The sequence below is a fragment of the Stylophora pistillata genome, chromosome 14 (assembly GCF_964205215.1).
Source record: "Stylophora pistillata chromosome 14, jaStyPist1.2, whole genome shotgun sequence".
In the NCBI taxonomy this organism is placed as follows: Eukaryota; Metazoa; Cnidaria; class Anthozoa; order Scleractinia; family Pocilloporidae; genus Stylophora; species Stylophora pistillata.
Genome location: NC_142532.1, coordinates 1,433,030 through 1,452,654, shown reverse-complemented (window position 1 = coordinate 1,452,654; position 19,625 = coordinate 1,433,030). Strand labels below are relative to the sequence as shown.

Genomic DNA, 19,625 nt, shown 5'->3' with positions numbered 1-19,625 from the left:
TTATTCGTTTCCTTTATTGTAGGAGCCGATCAATTGTCACCCTTTGCTGGAGAAAAACCTCCGCGTAAGAACTCAGGCCTGTCAAGAGTTGAAGAGGTGAGAGTTTCAATAAGTCCTGTGTATTCATAATTCTTTTCTTCATTCATTATGGTACGAGCCAGGAGAATGCGTGTAACAGTTAGTTGGTGATCCGTTATTTTTTCTCATAATCTTTATGTTTGATTCATAGGTCAGATAGCGGCGAGAAATTAGTCGCCATTCACCTTAAGGGGTAAAAGGGGGGAGGAAGTCGATATTAATTGATTGGGGAACTTTAAGAGAAGTTACTTAAACATACTAATAATAATAATAATAATAATAATATTAATAATAATAATAATATTAATAATAATAATAATTGTTATTATTATTATTATTATTATTATTATTATTATTATTTAAGATGGAGAAACACCTAGCTGAAAACTAGTTTACAGGTTTTCCATCCAACAACTGAAACAAACAATTCAAATTGAAAATAACATTATGAAGAATCCCATCTGGCCGAAGGCAAACCAGTTGGTTATTTACAAGCATCGCCGATGATTTGAATTCGGAGCTACCGTGAAACAAATCCAGGTAGTGGTCAGGGCGGGACTCGAACCCGGTAGCGACGGATTGCGAGTCCGACACGCTGACCACTCGGCCACACTGCCTTCTAAACTGAATATTCGGCAATCAATATTTAGTCCTTGATTTATCTAAAGGGAAGAAGATTTCGCCCTCCCAAATATTCAGCAAAGTCACTAAAGAGTTAAAGGAAACTTCAATGTACAAATGTTTGTGAAGATAATTCTTGGCCATTTCATGGTTTTCTTACCTCACCTCCTCCTCAGGTTCTCACGCTCAAACTATACACGGCAATTGAGGACTTCTACTCAGAAGAGACTGGAAACAAATTCCTTAAGAAGTGCGACAAAGTCGAAGTACTAGATACCAGCAGACCTGAGTTCTGGTTGGTCAGACGGGTGTCACGTGGGTCAGAGATTGGATTTGTACGTCACACATGCCTGAAGAGAGACGAAGATGGGTAAGTGTCAACTTAAGTTTGTTTACGTGTTTAACTTGATATTAGTTTTCAGCTTGATGAGTAATCATTAGCCTTTCAAGAGCACAAAGACAACCTCTAGACGGCACAAAAAGTTACCTTGATGTCTTTCATTTGACTCATCACAAAGTCAGTTTATTTAGTATGATTACTAATGCGGTGAAGGTGCTCACTTAGGTTGCACAAAATCTTGAATTAATGCAGCTAATCGATACTTTTACTTTTAAGGGATGAAACCACAGACATACTAATGAGAGTAAGTTTTTTTTTTTTTTTATTTCTCCCTTTGCAATATATGATTTTTTTTTTTTACCTATTTCTTTCTTACTTTATTTTGATATCCAAATTCACAAGCTTTGGCTCCTTTTTTTTCAGGGAGAGAAACAGAAGTTTGTGTGTATCACCAACTACCCGGCCCAGGCCTCTGATGAGGTCTCGGTAAATGAGGGAGACATGTTAGAGATCCTTGATGACGTAGGCTTGGAGAGCTCGATGGTCTGCGTTATTCCCACTGGCGCTGTCGGGTGGTTACCGAGGGTCTTTATCATAAGGGCCCCTGAGGAAGATGTGAAGAAGGCCCCAAAGACTGCTAAAGGGAAAGAGAGGGAGGCGCTCATTCAGCGAGAGTAAGAGAAGAATTGTGGACAATATTCGGTGTCAATTTTCTCCCCACTGTACCAATACATTTTAATTATCCTTGATTAACGATATGTCTTACACTAAGATTTGTTCTCTTAGATTCGTGCTAAACGAACTGATAGAATCTGAAAGGAAGTACGTCAACGACCTCCGAACTGTTGTTGAGGTAAGGGCAGCCGCTTTCTAAGAGTTTGACATCAAGGGTGATGTAAATCCTGTTTGCAAATCACCTAGTTGGGGAAGTGTCGGGGTTGAGTTACCTCAACTTTTACACCTACCAGGAGCTCTGCTGAGAAACACCGGCGATGATGAACAAGCAAGTGATATAAGCAGAATTGTTGTACTGAAGCTGTTGTCTCGTTTTGCAGTGGAAATTGAATATTATCCTCGCTCAGAAGGCCCCCACTCATTTGCTAAATCCCTTTCTTTCGAGTGACGTGGTGTCACTGAATTAAAAGAAACTGGTCACGTGAAGGATGATCTGTTTTGTTTGGTTTTTATAGAGTCATTTAGCTGAACTTGATGCAGCAGATATTCCCGACGAAGTTGTTGAACATGAGGATGCTGTGTTTTCCAATATCAAGGAAATATACGGATTTCACGCAAGGTAACAATTTTGCGGTACTCATTCCTCTAACTCTGTGCGACTCATGATTCATATTTTGCGTATTTGTAGTATTAGTGGAGTTAAATTGTCGACTTTCAGACGATAGAATACGTCACTGTCAAGCTTTAAGTGCTATCTCCACCTAAAACACTTGATATTTATGATTGTCACTCTTCTGACGCATCCGTTCTTTCTCCAGACAATTCCTGCACGAACTGGAGGCTTGTGCAAAGAGTCCAGATGACTTACCAAAGGTTATTTTGAGACACGTAAGTGATATTTTCGTAAAGCGGGCGATCTTTGGAAGTATTAGTAACTATTCTTTCTCATCGACAGTAAGTTACCTTTGTACAATTGGCTTCGTCTTAACGTTCAATATTAATACAAGCAACATTTTGACCAGAAACGTTGCCATTTCGTGATTTTTTTAGAAAACAAAATTTGAAATGTACATCAAGTTCCTTGAGGGAAGACCGTTGGCAAATGAAAAGTTGGAGAGTGAGGAAACACAAGGGTTTTGGACGGTGAGTATTTCATTAAAACCCTCTTTCGTCAATTAGATTCACTCGTACAAATAATAATTCACAGTGATAATATACAAGTAAAAGCCCACGCCAGCTGCATTTTAGCTTAAAGTACATTCAAGGTAAAAAAGCTGAAATAATGTTAACTGCCTTTAAACCAAGGCCTGTTAACGTACTGCTGTGTGCTGAATCTAATGAACGATAATTGTTCCAACATCAACAGGAGTTCCAGGAAGACACAAAAGATGCTATGTCCCTCACAGAGTACCTTAAAAAACCAGCACAGCACCTTGATGAATACGTCCTGCTTCTTAAGGTAAGAGAGAATGATCACTAATACCTTACATTGATTTGAAGTACAGAAGTTTTTCCTAAGTTTTGCTGAAAGCACCTATCTTCAAATCCTTTTACTTTTTTTACTTTTTTTTATTACCTTCTGTTGCTGATTTTTATCATTAATAATTTTATTTTTTTGCGGTTTTATTTGTAAATTAATTTGGTGTTTACTTTTTATCGAGAAATTGTTTGAGAGTTTGGTACTTACAATTAGTGGCTTAGGTACCTCCTTGTCAGTCTGTTATATCGATGTGCGTCCATTTTAAGGTAACATCGATATTACATTCAAAACGTTGGTTTTTATTATTTTAACAAAGGAATTGCTCAAGTTCACTGTACGTGCCAATCTGCAGCACTCAGATTTTCAGGTTAGTTCCTTATTTTTCAATTAAGCCACAACTAGCTTTGCCATCACAAACCCAGCCAACAATGGTGTCTAGGTGAATAGATAGAAATACGATCGTCGTCACTGATCTGCGGGACTCTTGCACAAAAATGATCACGTCGATAACAGCCTAAAATAATGATCAACTATTGTATTCTATCGGTCGGAATTTTTAACCCATCCTCTCAATCCCAGCCCAACACCACCCCACCAACCCCCCCCCCCCCCCCCACTCCCAATGCCTTACGCTCTTTATCTCTTCGAAAGCAACACTGGTATGGAGGAGAGCATGGTACTTGTTAAGACCGTATTTTGACAACTTGCTCTTTGAATTCTATGTCACTCAAACGATTTCAAGTCCATAATTCCATTTCTAATTTTCTCGACAGGCGGCTCTTGAATTCCTAGCTAGTCTATCCCGACGAGCAAATGAAGCGACACAAAAATCCTACATCGAGGGATACAATGTAAGTAATTAACTCGGCGCTTCACAAAAAAAAAAACTCTTAGACTCCCACAATCAGCCACCCCCACTTTTGCTAGCAGTGTGTCTATGTAATGTTTAATGCAGATATGACATTCATCCATGCTACTTCTGTTCCGCGTTCGTTTACGTTCGTTTGTTATTTTCTTTTTTCGTACTCTCAGACCGTCAGACGGAGAACCTTACTTGATTCACAAAAACCTGTCCCAATTATATTATATACATCTTATTAACCAAGCGCGAGGGCTGTACTGGGAGAATATCGGCCCGAGGTCTTGAATATTGACCGGCAATAGAGCATTTTGATTGGTTAATTTTAGTTATTGGCCCTCTGACTGCCCGAGTCGTGTAATAAAATTCCTTATTCATTCCATTGTCACTCTGTAGGGTGAGGTTCCGCTTGAAAGTCTCGGGAGACTCATCCGCCAGGTAAGCTTTGTTATAACTTTTATGTTAACCTCTTTTCTTACAAGAATTACTGAAGATGTAGGTCGTCTTATTTTGTAGGAGGTGGTGCTATTCTGGGAAGAGAAAGCTCGAGGAAAAGGAAAAGAGCGGGACTTGTTCTTGTTCGAGAAAGGAATTGTAAACACGAAAAGAAAAGAAGGAGGAAGAAAGTTCATCTTTAAAAACGTGCTGAAGGTATGATATCACCAACTGTTTAAACTTTCAAACTCCTCTCGGATTTTTGTCCAACTTTTTACAAGTAGAAACAATAAGAAATATTGCCCGAGCCACGCCCTTGCTCATTTTTTTCTATCGTTATATTCCATTAGTTTGGTTACTGTATTTGTTACCGTGATTCACTGATATTTGTGACCGTGATTCACTGATATTTGTTACCGTGATTCACTGATATTTGTTTGATCACTCATTTTAAGGTCGGTGAAATTCTTGTTCATCAAAATGGTAGTAAATACTTGGTAACACGGTCCTATCGTCGTTCGTTAAAATTGTAAGTTAATAAGCCACATTCTTATTCTTTAGCTGACAAGTGGTAATGTTGGTCTGACTGAACATGTTGAAGGTGGTGCCCGTCAGTTCATGGTGTGGGTGGGTACTTCCATCACCACTGCTCTGGTACTCCATACCTTTGAGGTAAGATGATACAGCTGCTTTGTGAATGATGTTCAAGGGAGAAGGCAAAAACTGTCTGCTATTCTTGTGGTGTAATCGTACGGGTAAGGGTGTTCCTGAAAAGTGACTGAGGGTTCAACAGCCTCGGTTGAAATCTTCATCGGTTGTAAGTGTAGAGTCGTTTGTAAGTCGACTGTGATGGATTTTTATAGTGATAATATTGGACTCACAATGCCGGAGCTAAATACAGAGCGTCTTAAAGCGATAGCGAGAGAAAAAGTGAATTTATTTCTAAGTCTTAATTGGTGGAAATTGTTTTCTGCCTCTGCTATTTCAGACAAAGACCGAGTGGTCCAAACAGGTCTGGGTTCGAGAAATTAAAAGGCTATTACATCTGAGTGAAAGTAAGTTCAAGTTTAAAACAGATTTTTCCCGTTTTCTTTTCGTTTCTTTTTGTTTGTTTTCGTTTCCTCGGCTCACAAACGCTTAACTCTTTCAGAATCACTAATTACTGCTGTTGCACCATCTCTGATGTTTGGTGAACTTGAAGTTCAGTTACCGAGTGCTTCATCTACAGAGGGAAATCTGGTGACTACAGTCAAAGAAACTATCACCAGTCCTTCTTACTCGCATTTGATTGCTGAGCTTGAAAAACAGTACGTGGCCATCACACCACCAGACTCGCCTGAACCTCAACGTCTGGTAAGAGAAATGATAGGATCGAATCACGTACGTAGTTTTTCGGTTTGTTGCCAGCTGCTTTCTTCTTCTCTTTAAAGTAACATAGCAACCTGCCATTCGCTCGTTGAATTTCCAGGGTTAATTTAGTTGGATACAGAGACAGTTTGACTGATTGGGCGTGGCCTTTTTTTAGGGACATTTTTGATAAGAGAAATAGTCTGTTTTACAATGTGGTCTGTCTCAGTGGACCATAGGGAGGCGTGTGCCTGTCAGATGATCACTAAGGAGGTTTCAAGTTGCAATTAGAAGCTCACGATTCACGCATGATTGTTGCTCGTAGAACATTCAACTAGGAGGCACCTATCACTTGTCCGAAGAAACACTGGAAAGAGATACACATGAGCGGGTAATCGGCCGCGGTGAACAAGTACGGGTGCTCCGCTCAGGCCGAGATCTCTACTTCGTGCAAACGGTCAAAGACAGAGAAACCAAAGAGGGCTGGGTTCCTGGAAGCTGGTTGCTAGAAAGAGGATTTGAAGACCAGATTGCGGGTGCTCAAATTCAGCTAGAGCTGGAAGCTGGTTTAGAGGATGATATTCCACAAGATTTGAGTTCAGAAGCGTCCGAACCGGAGCTGCAACGGCTCAAAGAAACTGGAGAAGGTAAATATGTTTTTCATTCATTCCTTCAGCCGACAATAAATGATAAATGCAAATGAACGCAAGTGATGTCTACTTTTTGAGTAACTAGTAGGCTTAATAGATCCAGGAAGCAGTAATCTTAGTTTTAAGCGCTGTTCGATTTGGCGAGTCTACACGACGTGACTTTTTTCTTCATTTTAGGACATTTGTTACTAACATTACATAAGCTCTATTACAACACACAAGCTTCAGTACATCACTTGCGATACATTACTTAGAATGAGCTGCTTACGATGAAATCCTATTTTATAATCAGATACCATTTACAATGCTAACATTAATCGAAATTACATTGCTGACATAACTAACATCAGGTTCATTATTTTGAATATGTTTAAAAAGAGTGTCTTGGTATACTCGCAAAATATGATCGAATGTTCATCAATTTCTCGTGATAGATATTTATTTTACCTCTTTCATTAGCTATTTGATACTCTTGGGATCTCAGATGTTTCATTTTGGATTAAATTAAAAAAAAAAAAAAACACTAAATGTTGGTTTTGTCACAACGTGACCTGACGGCGAAATAAATTTACCTTTGATCCCCCTCACCTTGTGTCTATGAATATCTCCAAACAAACACGAGTCTTTGGATTAACAACTTTAAAAAAAGTTAAAGCCAGTTTTGTTGTCTCTCCATTCACGCAAGTCGAGGTATTCTTTGTTTAAGGATTCAATTAACAATGTAAAATGCTTTAATCTCTAAATGCGATGAATCTTGACAATTTCTGCTTGTTTCTAAGTGCTACATAATAATGTTCTTAAAGGATTATAAACCTTGGCTCGACTTTCGCTCTTGGAACGGTTCAATGATCTCGCGACTCCGTGGGATGGGTTATGATAACAGAAAATAAATAAATTTCAGGGCAAAAAATTCATAAAACTTCAATCGCAGTGTACTCTCAAATGATAACGCCACAATCAATTTAAGCGGTTTAAAAGGTATTGTTTCAAACAATAGTATACATGGTTAGCATCCTTATCCTTCGGTCGCGCCTCGTTGGTTCTGAATTACTGGGAATATTAATTATGGTAATTCTGTTTTTCATCTGTAAGTGATTAATGCAGTGGAATTCACATCGCTCATCGGTGGAAATTATGAATTTATGCTCTATACTCGAAAGGGTTATTTGATGCAAAATAATTGACTTAGTTGGAGTCACACAGTGTATTATTTCAAAAAAGGCACGAACTGTTTTCGGGTGAAGTCGGTTTTCAAATGTCTTCACGGCCAACCCTTTCATCCTCTCGAAGCTATGTGTCTTCATCAGCCTCTGGGACTCGATCATACGAGAGAACATCACGAATTCGCGAACATTCGGCGAGCGAACGAAACGAAGGGCGACCGAGAAGGCGACGAGGTAACAGAGACGCAGTTATTTTTTTGTGATGTTCGCGTTGAAGACTTCTTTAGTTGAGTATTTTGTTAGCAGAAGGTTCCGAAGAAAATAGGTTATGAGTAACTTTGAAAAGTAAGAATTAATAGTACGTACATCCAACAGTGACAACCATAATTTATCCAGTACAACTGAAATGGTAAAATGCAATTCTGATGTACCATCTTTAGAGCGTTTTCATCTGCAAACTAAATTGAATCGTGATGAAGTCATTCACAGACGTAAGACATCCGACAAATATTGGACCACTCAAACATAAAACAAATTTTTTTGTTACAATAAGTATCACTTTGACCCCGTAGCTCAGCCGAAGTTTACAGAGGAACTTGAAGACATCGAAGTTTGTGTCGGCCAACCTGCCAGTCTGCGCTGTCGAGTGGAAGGAGATCCTTTCCCAGACATAGAATGGTTTGTAGATGATGACAAAATCAAGAAAGGGGGAAGATTTGACTTTCTCAGTAACGGAGACCTTGTTACTCTGAAAATTTCCGAAACAAGTGCCGAAGACGAAGGAGAATACAAATGCACAGCCACGAATGAAAACGGAATGGCTTCCACAAGTGCTGAGCTCATAGTAAATGGTAAGTCCCTCATCCATTTAACTGATCTTTGTTTTCTTTGCGGCTCTTTTATGGTTGACTGCTAAGTGTCATTAAAATTTGTCCTGTCGTGGATGTTTTCACTATGTACGATAATTATTGAAAGCGCAAATAGTGTCGTAGGAATGTACACGGGTTATTTTTAACTTTGACATGCAAATTTACTTCAAAGCTCAGCAGAAGCTTACTAAAATTTGGCCTTTGTTCTTTAATTGCTTTTTTTTTCACGACACTTCCTTGTGGATGCAATATGGATCAATCGTTCCAAAGTTATACATCAAAGTTCGCTTTTGTGCCTGCGTCTTATTCATTAGTCAGTAATCGAGGTCACGAGAAATGCTCCATTAACTCGACCAATGCCTCTTGTGCCGAGAGGGCAGCCTTGGTATTGTTTTGACGTCCTAATGTTGTTCATACATTTCAACGACAGTGAGCCTTGTTTTCAATCTGCTCGTTCTTTTGTATTAAATATTCATTTTATTCTCACACGGAGACGGAACTGAGGAACAAGTTTATTTTGTGCCCATATGAAAAGTCCTTGGAATTTTGTGGTTAACATTTCGAATGCTCTTTTAAAGGGTCTTGTGACGGTTAAGTTAAGCTGGACGGCAGGGTGCCTAGCTGATTAACATCAGTATCGATTATGCCATAATTTCTTCATATATGAACTACTTGAAGAACTCAGCTAAAGTTTATGCTTTGACTTGTAGTGCTGAGATGTTAAAATACAACTGATGCTGGGTTAAATTGATAGTAGAATTTTTCAACACGATTGGCCGTCATCGGATGGTTTTGGCCGCGCCACCCTTAAAAGGAATGTTGATCCTTTTGAAGATAACTCTAACTGCCTTTTGTTACACTCGCGTTACACAGTGACTCTTACGAAACTGTGACGCCGATCATTTGTTGGCCTAACAGTGGCTTACACCAAGATCTCGCAGTATGCTCGTGTTTTTCGGCTTACATTAAGTTACATTGTGAGATAGATTTCTCGTAAACAGTTTCTTTGGTCGACCTTAATGGAGTTGAATCTGAAACATCTCCAGCATATGTAGACCAAACCAATTTCCCCTAATGCCTGTTCTTTTGTTCAGATAAGGAAGTAAAACACTTATACCCTCTATTTACACTCGATTTTTCATAGTGACTCTGATAAAATAAAGATTCGAGAGACGTAAATTGAAATTAGCTGAACAGACATGTGTTGTTGATATGTTTCTTGCGTGACATGCTAATCTGGCGGCATAAGTATGGTCCTTTTATCTAAAGGTAGCTTTTTTTAAGGCCATTTACATTTATTAACCAGCTTATCAAAATAAGTAAATTACACGCAGGGATCATAGGTTAAAATCTCTATAGTAAATAGCACTTTTTCTGGCAGCGGGATTTTTTCTTTACATTATTATTTATCCGGTATCAGTCTTAACTGGAGGATGCCCACTAAAAAGAGTAAGTCATAGATTGTCATTTGAGAATCGCGCTACAAATATGATATTAATCCATAACTTGAAAAGGTCAATTTTCACGTTGTAACTGGTGCGCTGTAAACGCGTTCGGTGGTTGATCATCTGTTCTTCACTTTCATGATATGAACAATGCTAACTGCGTGTAGCAAGAGACAGGCCCACTTTAGCACTACCATTAATATTGAAACCTTGGTTTTTCGGTCAAAATATGTTATTTTGGCGATATGACTTCAAACTACTGGAAGGCTTCATGTTAGCTGTATGACAAAATCGATAAATTGTTTTCTATGTTGAACTGCTAAATTACACTTTGGATTTTCAAGGGCTTATTTGAAAACATCATTAAAGAGGCGTTGGTGGCTTAGAGGATAAGGCTTGTAAATGGCAAGGAACAGCAGATTATGGTTAAAAGGCTTTTATCCTGCGCTGCAAACCAGACAATAAGCAACCTTAGTTAACGCATTTGTTGTGAAATGACTTGAAGATCTAAAGGAACCTTTCTGGCGCCTCATTTACGGCTTACTTAGGGCGAGAAATTTTCTTTTGGTTGAACATTATACGTATTTTTCATGGTTATGCGAGGATAGAAATGTAAGTATTTTCCACATCACTTATGCACGTGACACCGAGGTACAGGTCTATTCAAAGATTTCTCTGTACAGGTCGTCGCAGATTCATCCAATTCATAATGTCGTATGTTATGTTCAAACAGCCCTGGAAACGTTAAACAGCCTAAATTCTGATGGATGTTAAATCTAAACACTTAAGTTAAAACAGGTGTCTTTAAATAAGAGAAGTAACGTATCCAGGCGCCTTCTTTTGTAACTTGATAGGACAACTTGTGTCGAACTGGAGAAGATCACATCACTGGCCTGTACTCTACAGTAAGACCCATCTGTGGTCGACTAATATGAAGGCTTGCGTAGCCTCGAAAAATAGTTTTAATTTGTTGAATTGATGGCTCGCTCACTGTTTATCGACCATCTTATCAATTAGAGAGCCTCTGACTTTTTGCTATTTTTTACTTGTCAAGTTCCTGAACTCATCATAAATCAAATTGACTTTATTTTGACTTGTCAATTTAAACATCTTTATTCTTGCAAATTTTTGTCGCGTTGTACGATAAGATGAACATTCCAGATGGTTGACCTCGTACAATTCTTTTGAGCTGATTTGCCATGATGTCTGTTTTAAATTTCTGTTTGAAGTTTCTGTGTGAAGTCATAAAGATTTTAATAAGTTGGTTTTCAAGAGACAAACGTTCTTTTTACATTATTTGTTACCAATTGTCCATAATCGTGTGGGCAATTCATTACAAATGTAATGAGAGGTTACCATAAGTAGATAAAACAATTATATGTTTTTTTAGTGTGATAATTGAAATAATGGCATGAAGATAACTCATAGTTCAAAGTCGATATTGTGATTATTTTTCCTTTTCTCGCAATGTGTTTCACTCTCATTAAGGTTACTAAGAGAAGAAGAGTTTCGCGAAAGAGTTGAAGTTGTAGATTCGTTTATTCGCGCGGTTGTATCAGTATTGCGACTAATGATATGCTGATATCGAGAGGTAAAAATGCGAGGAAAGCGCAGAAACTAATGATATGCTGATATCGAGAGGTAAAAATGCGAGGAAAGCGCAGAAACTAATGATATGCTGATATCGAGAGGTAAAAATGCGAGGAAAGCGCAGAAACTCTTTACATGGTTCTCAAACAGACTGCATCGTATGATTTGACCTGCTGCGACTAATTCTTGGTTTAAAACTGGAATTTTTGCAAGAAACATTTCGTTAATGTCCACTGACATTTTCTCTCAAGCCCATAGGTGAAGAATGTAAAGGAGTGTTGAAAAAAATTTGATACTTAAGGTTCACGGATACAATTATTACACCGCTGTTATTTGGTTCAAGTTTAGTTTCCATCTTCCAATGACAATCTGGCCTGTTTTACTTTCAGCTCCAGCGAAAATCGACAAAGCTCCCAAGTCTCAAACGGTCAGTGTCGGGGATGTGGTTTCTTTCAAGTGTGAAATTTCTGGAAATCCCATCCCGACTGGAACTTGGTACAAAGGCAAAAAAGAGCTGAAGGATGAGGGAAGAGTGCTTATTGAAATCGCAGAGGACTTCTCCGAGCTAGAAATTGAAAATGTTGAAACCTCCGACGAAGGAGAATACACCTGCCTGGTGAAAAACGACTTTGGAGAGGACACGTGCTCAGTGACTCTTACTGTGAAAGGTGGGAATGGTGTCGGGTATTCGGATCAACCTTTCCATAGCACTTGTCATGACATGTTGATATATGCGGATGTATGTGTTATGTGAGATGTATGTTATGTGAGAGTTCGTGACTAGTGCACTATCTTCAAGTGTAGATAAATGCCATGAACGGAAAATCGTAACTTTTTATCGATTTGCACTTTTAGATCCCGAAGTGTAAACAATCTTAGAACTTGAGAGGTACAAGAATATTAACCCATCCAATTTGATAGTTTTTTTTTTTTTTTCCTACTTTTCAGGCGGGGGAGATGTCAATGAAAACAATGTCGATAAAGGTGGTGATGAAGCTGTAGCCAAAGGTAAGAAACTGGAAAGCTTGTAAACACAGGCGTAGTGATACACTCCTCTGTCTGACACCCATTCACACACTATGACTCTTTCCAGACGATGACGGTGATGGTGATAGTGACGTAGAAAGCAAGGACCTTGACCTTCCGCTTCGAGATCCAGTCTTCCTGCGGACGGATAAGAAATTTGACGATACTTACGTGTCTCAGAAAGAGCTCGGAAAGTAAGTTCATTTCTTTTGTCTTTTTAGGATCTTCCTGTATTTTTATTTTACCCTCTGTCTGAATTAAGCGTTGAAATTCTTCGTCAGTGGTGCTGGCTAATTATTTACTCAGGTAAAACAAATACACTCACTTGTAGTGAGATGACAACCGTCTCTTGTATATTTTGTGTCTGGCATATGCTTGTCCAAAGGATTTGGTTGTCTAATCGGGACACTGCAGTGCTTTAAAACTGATAAGTTGCTTAGTTTTCTATTGCTACTGTCCTGACTTCTTTCTCTTTCTCTTCTCCGCCAAGATATTCCGTCCTGTAAAGAGGAAAAAAATATTTACTATTTTAATTTCCAGGGGCAAATTTGGTGTTGTCAAAAAAGTTAAAGAAAAAAGCACTGGGACGGAATACGCCGCCAAGTTCCTAAAAATCACCAAGGAATCAAGAGAAGAAGTTCTGGCAGAAATGCTTATCATGAATGAACTGCACAGTAAACGGCTCATCTACCTCCATGATGCATACGAGAGACCAAAAGAGATGATTATAGTCTTGGAACTGTGAGTGAAATTAGTGTTGAGAATTACTTTGCTCAATGGTGGAAAAAGGAAAGATAGTTACAATACTAGTATGAGACCTAAACTAATTCTATTAGATATTTCAGCACTATGATGTTAATGGTTTTCAAGAAATTATAATTTGTAGATTATACGAATTTGGTTTGTTGATGTCTTTACAGAATGTCAGTTTATTGAAATGAACCAGAACAGAAACATTAAGATAAATGTCGTTCTTTCAGCTCATTAATGAAAAAAGACGAGAAAGTTATAAATATTTTTATATTTTCAACAGAATACATTAAGATAAATGTTGTTTCTTTCAGCTCATTAATGAAAAAACCGAGAAAGTTATAAATATTTTTATATCTCCTGTGTCTTTTTTCTTTTCAGGATCTCTGGAGGCGAGCTGTTCGAGAAAGTCTGTAATGATGATAACTTAACGGAGAAAGAAGTTGTGCGGTACATGAAGCAAATACTGCAGGGCGTTGAACATATGCACAGGAAACGTATTGTCCATTTGGATCTTAAGGTGAGGAGAAACTCCTTTGGTCATCTTAGAGAGCTGCACGATGGTTGCGTAAGTTGAATTTGAGCGGTCACAAAGAAGGGCTTTGTGCAGTAAATGGTTTGAACCCGGGGGTAACATGTGCAGGTGTAGTCTGATCGTCCGGGTGAGTGTAGTCCTGAGAAGGACTGTTGTCGGTGGTAGTGACTGACGTTTCGACAACCTGTGCGGAAGTCATCATCAGAGTCAAGTGAATGATTGTTGTCAGTAGAATGTTCTTATTCCAGTTCGTGTGAAATGATCGGTTGGTTTTGCCGTGATGTTATTGGCTGTAAGACTCAAGTGACGTAAGTCGGTCGTGATTGGCCTGTTTCGATCTGTCGGTAAAGTTAGGTCGTTCTTTTTCGGTCGTTTGTGATGTTTATGTCGTGAATGAGTCGTTTGTATGGAGCGGGTAGTTGTTGACTAATAATAAGAACATTCTTCTGACAACAATCATTCACTTGACTCTGATGATGACTTCCGCACAGGTTGTCGAAACATCAGTCACTACCACCGACAACAGTCCTTCTCAGGACTACACTCACCCGGACGATCAGACTACACCTTCACAAGAAGGGCTTTGTTAGCAAACATTTGGGGTAGTCCACTTTTCAGATAAACAGTGCGGACACATGGAAATACATTTCAGACGCTTTTATTTGAACAGATTCATGAGCAATAATTAAAGTTTTAGCATAGGGGTTCATACTGTAGTCTTCCCTTTCTTCTCAGCCTGAAAATGTACTTTGTGTCATTCGCCCTGATGGTAAGGAAGATCTTAAGTTGATTGACTTCGGAATGGCTCGTGTACTTGAACCAGGAAAAAGCGTCAAAGTGGCCTGTGGTACGCCCGAATTTGTAGGTGAGTCAACAGCGCATCGAGTAAAATGAATTTACTAACCTTAGTCAATAAGAGGGCCATGGGTGGTACCCCCTTAGGTAGACTTGAAATGAGTACCTTTCAGGATATTTCTTTTTTTTAGTGGTTAATTATTCAATATATTTTTATACTTTTAGCACCCGAAGTGATCAGTTACGAAGCTATCAGCCTTGCTAGTGACATGTGGTAAGAGAAACGTTTACATTTCTAAATCTTTGTTTGCTCAGTAAAAGAAAAAAACCGTACACCAATGTAAAGCTGACAGATAACTTAACTAAAGTATCCCTTTTTTTTTTTTTTTTTTTTTTTCATTTTCTGTTTTCTTTTGCAGGAGTGTGGGCGTCATAGCTTATGTTCTGTGAGTATAACTTTCCTATTTTCCCTTTCTGTCGTACAGCTCACCGTTGTACTCGTATACATCACTTTTTAAGGGTAATTTTGTATGGTTATTTTTAATTATGTATCGATCTGTGCTGCCTTATTTTTCACTTACCTAAAAAAGGCAGTAACGATACTTAGCTACTGATGGCAGACTGTCACTCAAATACGATGTCATTTTTTCCTTTTTTTTTTTAATTATTTTGCAGGCTGAGTGGTCTGTCACCCTTCATGGGAGACGATGACAATGAGACCATACAGAACGTGTCCACTGCTGAGTGGGATTTTGAAGACGAGGCTTTTGATGTCGTGTCAGACATGTCCAAGAAGTTTATTGAGGAACTGCTCATCAGAGGTCCCGAGTAAGTAATTCTAGATACTGCTTGACTTTCTTGTAAAGTACAACGTAACAATCGATACCATGTTAATGAAGGATGAGTTTGTAATGCTCACAGTCTCGGACATGAAAGAGAGATCTGCTGAGAAGCTTTCATTTTTAGGTAGCCTGCATGTCTTTAGCGATTTTTCATATGAGGACAATATTTTGGCCGTAGGTTTATAAGTGTTCAAGGAGATTGGGGAGGAGTGTACACACTGAAGTGCTTATCCCCTTAGAACAACATTGCCTCTAGCCTACAATTTTAATGACAGACCCTTAAGTGAAATCTTCATGATGTTACTTAGTTAATGGATATTTGGTATTAAATTCTTAGGAAGAGAAATGATGTTTTCAAATGTATGAACCATGATTGGTTGAAGGTACGAGTGCAGATTTTTTCCTCTATATTACCAGGAGCCCATTACCTATTACTTTATCTCGTGTGTGTTATTGTAATTTTTGAGCCTTCCACCCTCCATCTCCCTCTTTTCCTCTGCCATTGTTTGACTATTCCAATTAACGTTGCTGAGGTAAATGCCTCTCTAGTACGGGTCCATGGTATCACGTTGCTAAGGTAAATGCCCCTGTAGTACGGGTCCATGGTATCACGTTGCTAAGGTAAATGCCCCTCTAGTACAGGTCCATGGTATCACGTTGCTAAGGTAAATGCCCCTCTAGTACGGGTCCATGGTATCACGTTGCTAAGGTAAATGTTCCTCTAGTACGGGTCCATGGTATCACGTTGCTAAGGTAAATGCCCCTGTAGTACGGGTTCATGGTATCACGTTGCTAAGGTAAATGTCCCTCTAGTACGGGTCCATGGTATCTCTGCCTGATAAGATAAGAATAACAAACATAGCTGCTGTTGTGCTCTCCATTAAACCATGACTGAAAGTATTATTAAGAAAAAGAAAAAAAGACATTGTCGTATTGCGTAAAGCCCAGAAAGCATGTATAGTGGCATGTTGTTTCAAGGATATGCTTATCTTCCTTTTTTTTTTCCCGCAATAGAAAGTCAAAACACTCAAGGCTCAGAAGCTCAGTACGGAAAACTTGAAGAAATTTATTGCACGCCGTCGTTGGGCGGTAAGTGTCTGTCAGTATTTAAGATTCTCCTTGCAATATTTTAGGTGATTATTTTTGTGGTGTTTGGAGACTGAGTAAATATTTATCCCATCCCCCCCTCGAGAGTTTTGTCAGTTCTTTAAAATTTTTATCGCTCATTTCTTTACCCCACCCCCCTCCCCCGCTTCAATATATCATTTCACAACTTGCTCATCCACGAACGGAAGACAACCCAGGCGAAACAAAGTAATCTGTTTGCCTCATTTGTTCCTTGTAGAGAACAGCGAATGCTTTGCGAGCTCTGAGTCGAATGGGATCTCTTGGTGGGCTGATGGCTGGAGGAGGCAAACCTGGTGGCGCAGCTGCTGCCCCTAAATCGGGTGGCTTTCTAAAGAAGGTAAAAGAAGAGAAGGCCAAGGAGGAAGTTCAGGAGAAAGGAGCCAAAGCGGAGCCGAAGAAGGAGCCAGTCAAGAAGGAGGTACCTAAGGAGGAACCGAAGAAAATTTCACCAGGTGATAGCCTCGTACCAGAAAGACGGGGCCTGAGTTATTCAGGTCGCCGAAGTCCCGCCTTGAGTGGCAGGAGAAGCCCGATGTCTCGGGCAGAAGCCCGTAAGTATAGCACTCCTGATCCACATGTTGTAATCATGTTCGTCTTCTTTGTGTTTTGTTGTCAACAGCCAACCAACATTTCATTATCGTAACGGGAGTACTGTTGGGCTATCTTTCCTTTCCTTCTTTTCCACTTTTTTTTTGTCTGGGCTGATTCGGATCCTGTTTGCCGAGAGATAGTATACTCCTATCGGTAGAACTTAATTGAACCGGCTTCTTTTCATGTTCGACTGCAGTCTGTTTTCGAAGTGGGCCACAAATTTTTTCACTTGTCTGTCAAAGAACAAAATCCATTACTACTTAAATCCGCTTTCTTGAGGCGCTTTTACAAAACACCGATTCTCTTTAATCCTATTTCTCCATCCCTTCCCACTAACCTCTTTACAGCTGTTGTCAAAGCAATGAGCCTCGAGCTGTAGTAAAGTACACTGCCTCAATTTGTTTCTTCGCGGTGACAGGTGGCACCAAACTCTTTTGCGACTGACAGCTCGGTATTCATCCCTCCCAAGTCCTGTAATTTTTCTTTATTACTGGTGATTTGGTCATTAAACCGTTTGCTGTAAAGATTATAATCCCTGTGACTCATACAATCCACCTGCGTTAACCATATGGTGTGAACTCAAGCGAAAATGATCAGAACGTGACTCCTCCCGAACTGGTTGAGTGTGTTAATCTTTTTTGAGATAACCCCCCTCCCTCCCTCCTTCCCTCGCTCCCTGATGGAACCTTGATAGTCTACAGGTCCCCATACTCGTTTACGATTCTGGGATAAAAAAGGCTCGGTTCTGTGTAGGTATCACGGTTCACCTTTGTTTTTTGTCTTAAGAGTTCACTTCACGGGCGCCTCAATCATTTTTCATTTGTGCTGATCAGTGTCTCCTTGTGGTGTGCTGTGACGTTGATTTAGAAATATCTCAAGAAATGTTTCAAGTCCTAACCCTGACAGCTTTATCGATTTTTGCAGTTTGATTTTTTTGCCCGCAAACTTAGCTCAGTTGTGATGATTATCAACACTAGTTCATGACCAGTTGTGATTCAGCTTGTAAGTCACATTTAATATCCGGTCTGTTTTCCTGCACTTTAGCCTCAACTTAGATTACTTTACATTTGTAATTGGATTATCCATATTTAGCTCCAAAGGTTATTTTTACACATCCTGATAAAAACGGTGGTTTATTTTTTTCCTCTTTTAAGCTCGGATTAAAACTGTGTATAAATGTCTTGGTGTGAAGTGCTTCTGGCGCCTCTGTGATTCCTTCCTGTTACATGGGATCTAAACACTAAAAAATCAGTGAGCCGTGTGCAAGGCGCTTTTCCAATTCCAGCAACAACGATGTAACTTTTTCCCCCTCGTTCGCTTGCGATTGTAGGACTCTTCGTCCAAACAAGGCAAACTGACTTGCAAACAGTTTACTTTTCTGTGGTTATTTCATGGCCTTCCGCATTTTTCTACTTACACGTTAATGCCAAGGTGTTTTCTTTGAAGACTGTTTCTGACAATATGTAAAAGAAAAATTGCTTCATAATGGTATTATTGTTGATGTACTTTGACACTTCAAAAGTATCAAGTTTCGTATGCTAATTGAAGGCGGGCGAATTTTTGTCGAAGTTTCGAGAACGTAATACATTTTATAATGCGTCTGGTGCCATTGAAGCGTTGTTTGACGTTTCCTTGAACGATCTCTTTCGACCAGAGTCAGACATACTCCATAGAGAAACTGTCAAATTTTGCTTCATTTAAGCGTTCAGAACGTCTCGCGTGAATTTTAACTTGTCGTGGAGACTGGAACAGATGCTGTTCTCTATTTTTGTGGTTGTTAGTACAGAAGTTATTCAATGCGCGCGGTAGCTGGTTATCACTCCATATGAAGAAACCATGAATCACAGCATTCTGTTGGCCAGGAGATTCTCTTCAACTCGTAATAGCATCAAAAGCACTTTAACAGGTTTGTGTAAAGCGTGTAACTTTGTATTTATCATATAGAAACGTCATTGTAGGAATTGCATGCATATGTGAGCAAGTTTAGCTCTCACAGTTATCAAGGCTAAACCGTCCTCATCTGGCTCCTACCCGCGTTCAATTAAACGTTTGTTTTCCATGAATTATGCCTTTCAAATAGTTTCTCAGTTATTTTTCGTAGGTGAACGTGTTCAGATAAGTTGTTTGAATTTTCTCATTCAGAAAAAGCTTCATGCTTCTTCCAATGTCGGTAACATCATTTAGCGGCGTATCCCGTTACTAAGTTCAATGGGTAACATTTAAAGTTGTCTGGCATTACGTTTTGTAATTAAACGCCTTTCGTTACCCGCGTTAACTTTCGTGGCTTTGTTGTTGTGGGAGCAAAATTATTCCGATTGTCTGCACACGTTGTTGAAAATTTTTTTCCTTCATCTCTTTCATCTTACTCTGTCAGAATAATGAAGATGCTTTTCAAAATGTCAAATA

At 39.2% G+C, this 19,625-nt stretch overlaps 1 protein-coding gene across 5 annotated transcripts in view; it reads left to right on the top strand.

Annotated features, from left to right (window-relative positions):
* Positions 1-19,625, top strand: part of LOC111338391 (obscurin-like) — a 115,173-nt gene that overhangs the window by 84,286 nt on the left and 11,262 nt on the right. For 4 of the 5 annotated variants that reach the window (XM_088745740.1, XM_088745738.1, XM_022944879.2 and 1 more), the window contains 30 exons: positions 23-96; positions 876-1,069; positions 1,316-1,343; positions 1,463-1,713; positions 1,826-1,892; positions 2,230-2,333; positions 2,533-2,602; positions 2,765-2,857; positions 3,081-3,173; positions 3,511-3,561; positions 3,968-4,045; positions 4,450-4,491; positions 4,570-4,704; positions 5,050-5,160; positions 5,477-5,543; positions 5,639-5,841; positions 6,161-6,482; positions 8,221-8,499; positions 11,942-12,220; positions 12,501-12,560; positions 12,646-12,772; positions 13,119-13,319; positions 13,710-13,848; positions 14,599-14,728; positions 14,884-14,932; positions 15,078-15,104; positions 15,334-15,486; positions 15,838-15,883; positions 16,515-16,589; positions 16,846-17,179. In XM_088745740.1, coding sequence (XP_088601866.1) covers positions 23-96; positions 876-1,069; positions 1,316-1,343; positions 1,463-1,713; positions 1,826-1,892; positions 2,230-2,333; positions 2,533-2,602; positions 2,765-2,857; positions 3,081-3,173; positions 3,511-3,561; positions 3,968-4,045; positions 4,450-4,491; positions 4,570-4,704; positions 5,050-5,160; positions 5,477-5,543; positions 5,639-5,841; positions 6,161-6,482; positions 8,221-8,499; positions 11,942-12,220; positions 12,501-12,560; positions 12,646-12,772; positions 13,119-13,319; positions 13,710-13,848; positions 14,599-14,728; positions 14,884-14,932; positions 15,078-15,104; positions 15,334-15,486; positions 15,838-15,883; positions 16,515-16,589; positions 16,846-17,179 — 3,882 coding nt within the window. The remainder of the gene's footprint in view (positions 1-22; positions 97-875; positions 1,070-1,315; positions 1,344-1,462; positions 1,714-1,825; positions 1,893-2,229; positions 2,334-2,532; positions 2,603-2,764; positions 2,858-3,080; positions 3,174-3,510; positions 3,562-3,967; positions 4,046-4,449; positions 4,492-4,569; positions 4,705-5,049; positions 5,161-5,476; positions 5,544-5,638; positions 5,842-6,160; positions 6,483-8,220; positions 8,500-11,941; positions 12,221-12,500; positions 12,561-12,645; positions 12,773-13,118; positions 13,320-13,709; positions 13,849-14,598; positions 14,729-14,883; positions 14,933-15,077; positions 15,105-15,333; positions 15,487-15,837; positions 15,884-16,514; positions 16,590-16,845; positions 17,180-19,625) is intronic. The other variant, XM_088745739.1, reaches the window with a different exon arrangement.